Here is a 9,908-nt window from a genome sequence, read left to right as displayed (position 1 = left end):
CTAACCCTTGGGAAAATACCTTCATGAACTACTTGAAAGATATAAAACAAGGCCCTTAGCACATCTCTTTCTTGTTGAGATAAGGCATTGTATGCTGCTGCATCCGCTGGTTCTTGAAAACCATTCTCCACCAAATCCCAAATATCTTGAGAAGAAAATAGGGCCTTCATTGCAATTGCCCAATAATCATAATTTTTGCCATTAAACTGAAGTATTTGAGGACTAGTCAAACTTGTTTTTATACTAACAATATTTAACCTGCTCTAATACCATGTTAGAAAATATTTAGGAAATTTAATTTTCGTTTTTGCGGAGAGGAGAGGTAGAGAGTTATGACTTTCACGAAGCTACATCTAGGTTCACGCACAACGACGTTGATTTAGCAGAGCTATCTTCACGCAAGCGGAAGCTGATTTCCCAGACTTCATTTCTTAAACATGAAAATACATTTACCTTAGACTTCCACCGATTCACCAAGTAAAATAAAAGTTACATGAGAATACATTTACCTGAGACTTCCGCCCATTCACCAAGTAAAATAAAAGTTACAGTGATTTAAACTTACGCAGAATAACACACAGCTCCACAAATCTCAATTTTTTTTTTCCAATGGGTCACTCCTTCCCTATTTCTACACCATGCATTGGCAATGGTATGTAGGTTACGCAAACCGATCCCAATATAAACATGTGATACTACCTCTTCTTTCTAAACTCAACCTACACGATGTAAAATTTTGATGTCTTCTTGTAAGTCAATTGAAATACTTACATAAGACAAGCAAGCACACGAATTTTGCCTCACTGAACATGCAGCCACAACACCACTGCGAATGTCGTCTTGCAGTGAATGTCGTCTTAGAATGAAATGCAGGAACACTGCAAATTCAGCGTGCAACTAAATAAATTGGGTTTACTAAGAAAGTATCTGCTTTTCCTTACTGCATTCAACGTATGTGATGCAAAATTTCAAGTGCTTTTTTTTTAATTCAATTGAAATACATACCTAAACCAGCCACACCAATTCTGCCTCACTACAACATACAACAAAAAAAGTTTGCCTCAGGGACCATGCAGCAAAAACACCACGGCCAATGTCATCCACCAATGTCGTCTTCGATAGAAATGCAGGAACACGGCAAAATTCAATATGCAACTATATGAATATAAATTGGATGCACAGAAAACGTACCTGCTTTTTTCATTTTACAAAACCAATCAAAGCTTGGGGACATTTCATGAACATTTACCATATATTACTCTTTACTATTAATGCCAAATAAGTGTTTTATTATTCTATTGAATACTCTGTGAATGCACTATACATTAAGTCACGGCACCATATACTCCACAACATATCCATTTCATTAGTCTATTCAATGTTCTGTGCCTGAACAATATAATACACAACATAAGCAATGAAGATCAACAACTACCCTCGCAACTCCATTGAATTAACACGTTATTTTTGAGAATCTAACCATGCAATTGCACCATCACTTATTGCCACATGGCTCTGGTGACGCCCACCCTGGTTTCTGTAGCCCAGGTCATGGCGGCGCACAGACGCTAGGAACTCAACGAACCATCAATATCGTCAAAGACGGAATGTTTTTCAGTGAAATTGAAATTCTCGTTAGCTTCATCTGTATTCTTTCCATGTGCCCTCCCATCATCATAGAGCTGAATCGATTTCCTGCTCTCCATGAAGCAACGAATCCGATTCAGTGACTCATTCACAGTATGATCGGTCATATTGGCAAAGCAGAACCTAAACCACCCAGGCTCACTGCAGTGGCAAGAAGAACCGGGAGAAACATTCAAGCCAATCACTTTTAAGAGTATCTTCCACAGTCTAATCTCCCCTTCTTGGTTACGGGATTGCAGTAGATGTCTGAGATCTACCCAGCAGAACAAACCCGCGTTGCTATTCAGGCAATTGATGCCAGCTACACGTAGTCCAGAGACGAACATTTCGTGTCTTTTCCGTAACCTCTTACTATTCTCTGCTAAATATTTTCTTACAAATTCCATGTCAGATAACATTGAAGCAACCAGGTGTTGGGTCTGTGAAGAAACCAACGAAAAACTGGACATTCTACGAGCAGCGGTAACCACTGTATCATTGTAAGAGTAAATGACTCCGACTCGGAAGCCCGGTAGACCTAGGTCTTTCGACAGACTGTAAAGAATATGAACACGCTTGCTCTGATAATTTTTATTGGTGGCCAAAATCTCTGCAATGCTTGTGAACTTCTTTGGAGATGAAAAGATTGATCCCGAATAGATCTCGTCGCAGACAAGATTAATGTTCTTCTCAGACACAAAACCAAGAAGCTTCCTTAAAGTGATAGCATCCATTGTTGTTCCTAATGGATTTGAAGGATTTGTTATTAAAAGACCCTTCACTTGTATATTTCGAGCCCTGGCTTTCTGATAGGCTGCTTCAAGTGCAGGTATAGTTATCTGAAAATCGTCATAGCTGCTGCAGTGTACGGGTATGAGCTCCACACCTGTGCGCCATCTCAGATCTCTATCAAAACTGCAGTCACAAAGGAGTCATACTCATTTAGTTGCAGTTTCATTTGAGAAGGGGAAGTTAATTATGTGATTAGATATTTAGATTAAAACATAGTTACGAAATTTGAATTTGAATTTCAATAACAGTATGAATTAACGAATAGAAAAAATTTGGAGGGTATATATGTTTAGGATACTGGAATATATTATATTTTTCAATATTTAAAAAAAATTAAAATGAAGTAGTATAATATTAAAAATCCCAGAAACTTCTTTAAAATTGTTTTCATTAATAACTTTTACAAACAAAATTATATAGATGAAAAAATTGCATAGTTTTATATCAAAATGGCGAATTACAGATTATGAGAATATATACATGAAAAAATTGCATACTTTTATATCGTTAGGAAGACCGAATTTTGTAGTTATGGATTGAAATATCTAATTAACAACCCTATACCATATCATCAAATTCTAGCACACACAGATTGACAGTGAATACTCCAGTGATTCTTTCTAAGGCAGCAACCTTATTTCGTGGGAACAGTTATTGGTAGTCATTAGTATTTAGAAAATCTTTTGGAATTTAGAATTAGCTCAAGTTATATTTTAAAATATTTTTGAAATTCGCAATTTAGTTAAGTTCAGTGCTTGGGAGTACGCGGAAAAAATTATTACAATTGACCTTACTCTCGGCGGTCCCATCAATACTGCAATAAAAATTTGACTTCAATTCACCTCACTCTTCGCGGTCCCATCCATTCTGGAATATTTATGAAATCCTCAATTCTCTGGAGCTTACAGTAGTCAGAAAGTTAGTTTCCTTCCTTAACGGCCGACTTACCACCTTTTTAGACAGTCTACTAATTAATGCTTCAGAATTGGAAAGACCAGAGTCAAATATTTTACAAATCATCCTTCTAGATAAGGATCTGCCCCCAGGATTTCAAAGTATTTAAAGGATGGCTATTCATCCTATAAGAGATCTGAGGAAGGTAACGTCGATTAGCGCACGCAGCTTGGCATTTCTAAAACCATTATTCATCGACAGTAATAGAAATGAGTTTACCCGGGGTAGTATGGCGTTGGTACTAGAAAGGCTTCTCCAGGATCAGCCAGACAGAATGTCAGCACCTCGTGGGCTGCAGTTGCTCCTGCAGTGAGAACAATTCGATCTCTTTCAAACTTCGCTTTTCTTCCTCCAACTTCTTCCATAAACATGGCAATTGCCTGCGTCAACCATTCAACATTTTCAGTAATATTTAATCACATCCAAAGACACTTAAATAAAGTAAAAGTACATCTTTTGGTATAGAATATTCAAGTCGTTAGAGAACACGTCAAGTTCGGAAGTTACAGTTTTCAACCTTTCTACAATCAGGAAGGCCATGGTAATCTTGATAAAGAGCGATTTCCTTAAACCTTGACAAGCCCTCCTCGGCACAAATCGATGCCGTTGGATGCGCAAGTAGCCAGCTTTCCAGCAAGTCGAATGACAGCTTCAAGCAATATCATCCCATTCGAAGCACAATAATTTATTATCCAGCACAAATGTGTGTGAAAAATGATAGAATATGAATCAATATGTTATGTTGTGTACCTGATTCTCTGCCAAACCCATTTGGATGATTCCCGAAGGGTTGTTTATCGGATGGTAGGGATTAGCATCGTACTCCTTCCACCCGCCAAAATATGGAGAGTCTTCCCCATGGCCAAAATATGCGTAAAATATTAATTAATGAAATAGTAATTCTTTTTAAAGAAATTACGAATTAGTTTCAACAACTAATTCTTGTATCCATAGCGCTGTCAATTAAGAATGGCAGACAGGGGGCGCGTATGGCGGCTTAAAAATGGGAACTGAAGCCACCTGCTTTTCTAGACGGTTTCGAGAAAGACAACCGCCAGATTAACTGCGAGCGAGTCATCACTTCATGTAGGGGGCTTTAATGAGATTATGAACATAAACCCAATCCCCGAGCAAACTCCGGAACTGTTTTCTTGATGCGGAACGGTTTTCTTGAGGGGACCGAAATGTCTAACTAGGGTTAGAGCGTATGCGTTTTAGGGCTCTCTGTTATTCTTTACTAAGGCTGGATGGTGTGAAATGAGTTTTGGTTTTTCATTTGAAAGCGTATTCTGCTGAATTAAGTTTACGGGGAAGAGATGTTCGATTGGAGTTGCAGCATACACGTTTTTGGAGGTTCCTGTCAGCCTTAGTTCGGCTCCATTACAAAAGACGGAACGGATTCTTGATGAGAGCTGTTTTAACCGCATTGGGGATGAAGTATGCGGAAGGCAGCGATGCCATAGGGGGAAAAACGCTCATAGAGCCATTACATATCTCATACAGCTATTAAAGCATATGCATCTGTGTTTCCAGAAGGGTCTTTGTCCTTTCCGTGCGGCGGTCTGTCGATCGAAGTCATTGTTGCTCAAGCAGAAATGGGAGCATCATATTACAGTGTCAACGCGATTAATGATATTTAGTCCAAAGAATCAAGTATTCAAGAAGCAATGGCGGTTGGCATGCAGAATTCCTACTGGTGTTCCGCCACAGACCCTATTGCGGTGAAAGGCTTGTTGTGGGGGCAAACGTAATGGCGGCAGGGCCATTCTCAAGTGCATCAATGAACCCTGCGCGTTCATTTGGGCCGGCGTTTGTTATGTGGCAGTGGAGAGACCATTGGGTATATTGGGTTGGTCCTCTGGTTGGAGGCGGTCTAGCAGCGGCCCTATATGAGAATTTCTTCATCATTCGAACCTAGCAAATTGTGCAAGGCCGTGAGCCTGTTATGTTTTTGGGATGATAACCTTTACATTTCAAAGATTATCATAAGGCATGAATACATATCCCTTTCGAACCATGGACCTGAGCATGCGCTATGGCGATGAGGTTGTCGAAGAATAGAAAGATAAGTTGACCTTGTGTGATATTCTTGTTTATGTGCAGCAAGAGAATGTTTAAATTACATGTTTTCTCAGTAGAAAATTTGTTGATGCATGCAGATAGAAAAGATTATTTGATATATTTTCTTGATGAGGAAAACCTATGATAATGCATGCACTGAAAGAATTATTATTATGGCTGCTATTTATTTTGGAAAATAGGAATCTGGTTTTGATTCTATTCTCGTTTTTACATGAGCTAATGAGTTAGAACTATCTTAAAAAGAGTTATACATTAGTAAACATTGTGAGTATATATATATACTAGTTTAATAGTAAGTCATGCTTGCTTATGCATATGAGATGATGCTAAAGAATCTATTTCAGACATTGTTTATTGATTCTTTAATAATGTAACTGATCTTGTTGCCAAGATTGTCGATGACTGCATTGACAGGAAACGACGGCAGATGGTGCCAAGGAAGGTGATGTTTAACATTATGACAGGAAAAAGATTATTCGTTCATGCAGATGAAGTCAAGCTGCAGTATTGCCCATTGCTAGAACAATTATGCCACAAGGAACTTTGCGTGTGGCGGTATGTAAATAAAAGATTACATGTAAATTGTATTAGCTTGTAGCTAGTTGTGTGATAACCAAATGATAACTTATTGTAATGATTTTATAACAATGGTTAAGGGATGGAATCCCTTATAAGCCATTGAGTGAGGGGTGAAAACCCTCACGAGCGTTTAATAAGAAGATTAAACGTTTGTTGGTTTTCACCCTACGGGGTTTCCAGGGTATTTCCGTGTTCAATGGTGTGATTGATGTGATTGCCTTTTGTGTCAGATGGATGATGTTGAATCCTTGATGTTGATGGTTCTTTATTAGATTGTATGATTATCTAATATGTTAAGGTTATCAAGAAATGGATGCATGGATTCATGAGACAGTTTATGTTATTTCAGTGATGATTAAAGATTATGCAATGCTTATGAAACTTACTGTCTTTGATGGCAATTTACTTGCACCAATGAATATTATATTTAATGGTTAATAATGAATTGAGGAGTTGTGAATTGGTTAATTACTTGTGGTAATTTGTACGAAAAATTCTAACTCCCTACTTTTGCCTGCGAGGTTATCGGGGTATGTGACACAAAGTTTGATTAATTCATTTCGTTACATGCCAATGATGAATGGTTGTAACCAGTGTCTTTACCCTTTGGAAGGAGTTGGTTAATATAACAAGATAGTAGGCCTTGCACACAAGATAACTTGTGTTGCATCAATAAAAGTGCAAATTCAGAACTATGTAATATTATCTTCATTTTAATTATTCACTACGGGAGAGCTAAAGATCATAGTGTATATATTGATCAAAGTTTGATTAATTCATTTCGTTACATGCCAATGATGAATGGTTGTAACCATCAAAATAAGGTTATTAATTATAATGGGTTATAATCATTGCCTCTACTGTTAATTAATTAGCTCTCCCCTCAAAAGAAATTTTCCTCAACTAGCTATCAACTCATTAACGCCTTTTAGTCCGTTATTAGAATTTGAAGTTATTATTAATTGATATAGGTCCCATATATTATATACATGTGAAGTTATTATTAATTGAAGTAGGTCCCATATATTATATACCTTGATTACATGCACGGTGGTTTAGCTAGCGTTATAACTCTGAGAGTCAGCAATGTCAAATGCACAATACTACCATTAATGCATAATGTAGATAGTTTGATGTTGAATATATGTTGGTTGTGTGTTGATGCCATGTCCAGTTCAACGTGGTGATGGCACACATGATTCTCGTTCCAATGTTTCAATGCAAGTATTCAACTATTGATAAGCCAAGAGAATCCTCACGCGAACGAGCTTGGCGGATCCGCCTGACACGTTCGAGCTTGGTGTTGTTGTCTCACGTGTTTTTTCCTTGTAGCATATAATATCAGACTTGGCGTTGTAGTATATAATATCAGAGTTTGTGTTGTTGTATATAATATCACAGTTGGTCCCATTGGTCATGCTTGCCTACTTGTGAGTTAAACTTTTTTCAATGTGTTAAGCATGCTTTGAAGACTGTTAATCTGCGTGAACTCATTTTGAGAATCGAGCATGACATTGAATACAAAGGACAAATATGTGTTCACTGTGAGTGGTATATGTGGTATGGTGCGATCACCTCTCTTTTATATGTTGAGGCCAGCACTTGAAGTGCATTAAGTTCACCTCTTATTAGTCCCTGCCCGCAGGACCGCAGGGACTATAGCAATCGGTTTCACTGATAAGCATTAGTCCGACGCTCAAACCAATGCATTTTTTCCCATTTTAACCAAAGTGCGTTTATATTAATGAAATACTTTTAATTTTTTAAAACCGAACGAAATCAAATATTGATTTTTTAACCAATCAAAGGGTTCAAATGATTCATCGTCTTATTTGGCCTCAAACCGAGGCATACAGGCTGAAAAGTTAGGAAAAAGTTGGGAGGAGTACAGGTAATTAAAACAAGTTCACAACTGCATGAAGTAATGCTATGTTTGCCTTAGCATTAATTTTCTAACATTTAATGTTATCTTCTTTGAATGCGGATTACGGTTGGTTGATACACTATGGTTTAAATAGCTGCCACGTGTTCACCCTTCAAGTTGCTAAGTGGTCTCTCCCACGACCGTTGATCTGAGAGGCGTCATCCAGCGGTCCACCCGGAGATGCCTCCATCTCTCCGGCTATGTCTCGCAGTGAAGCGATATGTTCCCCATTATTACCAGATTACTGCCTTGCAGACACAGGTGAGATTTATTGGGGTTGCATTCTGGTTGGCAGGAAATCCGTCTCTCCAGCATCAGGCCCAACTGCTATTGCAGCGATATGTTCCCCATTATTACCAGATTCTTGCCTTCCAGACACAGGTGAGATTTATTGTTTACAGTATCTGATACTGTTTTGTAATATTACCTCCGCCAATTTCAAACGAGCCTCAGCTGTAGTCTTCTTATTATTTTCCCACACAGCAATCCTGGAGAGCTTTTTATTGTATCTGAAATGATAACAAGGTACAGTTGGTGGTTGCAAACAAAATACACATAGAGATTCGGCGCTGGATGGGGAGCCGATCGTGCTGAACAGCTAAAAGAGTTGTTTCCGCTATCTGCTGTCTGTTGTTTTCAATTTCGTTAATCAAGGTTAGCAACTTTTCATCTATTTTTAGCATTTCCTCCATAAGCTCTGAATTACAGGAGATTTCACACGTATACATTAGGAGCTTACAATAACAAATAGAAGAAAATATTTTCCAGCCTTTTGCTAAAACAAAATCTCTCAGTTGGAATCTATGGAACTTTTATTTGATTTATGAAATCCATCACATTTAAAAAATCACATGAAAGACAGAGCTCAGGTCTTACTTGTTCATTGAGTTGGATTTTTTGTTTTCTTCCGATGCATTGATCTCTGTATTGTTCTTCTCATTATTCAATTTGGCAAGAATGGCATTATGGATTTCTCTGGTTATCTCAGAAACATCTCTCATATTAGCATTATGTTACAATTTGTCAATTGAAACTTTAGCCAATGTAGAAAAAGGTAGAGTTCAAACCTTATTGTCTCTTGTATTTAAATAATACAAAGGTGGTCAGAGTAAATCACCTCAGGTTGAGAAGTTTTTAGTGCCTCGCTCCATCCATTATCGCAGAGCAATTGAAGCTCACAAAACTGTGCCATACCTAAAATTTCTTAGTGAAACCGGGATCTCTGAAAAACCCAAAGCTACTTGCAGTCTAGCATATTTAGCTCATAAAATTCTGATAAACATAAAATATCTCAGTGAGACCAGGATCTCTTAAAAATTAAAAATTCAGAACTACCTGGATTTTAAAAACTCTGAAACTATAATGTAATGAAAACGCTACTGGCATATTTAGCTCATAAAATTCTGATAAACCTAACATTTCTCGGTGAAACCTACTTGGATTTGAAAAACTCTGAAACTAAAATTCTGAAATTATAATGTAATGAAAGCCCATGAAACTGTGATAAACCTAAAATTTCTTAGTGAAACCAGGATCTCTAGAAAAAATCCAAAGCTACTTGCATATTTAGCTCATAAAATAATGATAAACCTAAAATTTCTCAGTGAAACTTACTTGAATTTTAAAAACTCTGAAACGCCATACCTAAAATTTCTTAGTGAAACCGGGATCTCTGAAAAATCCAAAGCTACTTGCAGTCTTGCATATTTAGCTCATAAAATTCTGATAAACATAAAATATCTCAGTGAGACCAGGATCTCTTAAAAATTAAAAATTCAGAACTACCTGGATTTTAAAAACTCTGAAACTATAATGTAATGAAAAAGCTACTTGCATATTTAGCTCATAAAATTCTGATAAACCTAACATTTCTCGGTGAAACCTACTTGGATTTGAAAAACTCTGAAACTAAAATTCTGAAATTATAATGTAATGAAAGCCCAGATCTATT

General features: G+C 37.3%; 1 protein-coding gene across 1 annotated transcript; it reads right to left on the bottom strand.

Moving 5' to 3' along the window:
• Positions 1-1,568: 1,568 nt before the first annotated feature.
• LOC149251640 (1-aminocyclopropane-1-carboxylate synthase 7-like) lies at positions 1,569-8,958 on the bottom strand. Its single transcript, XM_089453951.1, has 5 exons — positions 8,890-8,958; positions 4,123-4,233; positions 3,890-4,021; positions 3,592-3,752; positions 1,569-2,541 (listed from the first exon to the last, which is right to left on the bottom strand). The coding sequence occupies exons 1-5, from the start codon at positions 8,956-8,958 to the stop codon at positions 1,569-1,571; spliced, it is 1,446 nt and encodes a 481-aa protein (XP_089310077.1).
• Positions 8,959-9,908: the final 950 nt, after the last annotated feature.

The sequence above is a fragment of the Pinus tabuliformis genome, chromosome 7, assembly GCF_031772625.1.
Source record: "Pinus tabuliformis cultivar Carrire ecotype Pingquan chromosome 7, CPIR1, whole genome shotgun sequence".
Classification (NCBI taxonomy): Eukaryota; Viridiplantae; Streptophyta; class Pinopsida; order Pinales; family Pinaceae; genus Pinus; species Pinus tabuliformis.
The sequence above is the reverse complement of the archived record's forward strand: the minus strand, read 5'-3'. Positions and strand labels throughout refer to the sequence as shown.

Excerpts from the sequence above, each read along its gene's own strand:
- LOC149251640 (XM_089453951.1), bottom strand. The coding sequence starts at position 8,958 with ATGAGAGATGTTTCTGAGATAACCAGAGAAATCCATAATGCCATTCTT. Across the intron at positions 4,234-8,889 it reads CCAAATTGAATAATGAGAAG|CATGGGGAAGACTCTCCATA; the intron begins AACAATACAGAG and ends GCATATTTTGGC. Across the intron at positions 4,022-4,122 it reads TGGGTTTGGCAGAGAATCAG|CTGTCATTCGACTTGCTGGA; the intron begins GTACACAACATA and ends TATTGCTTGAAG.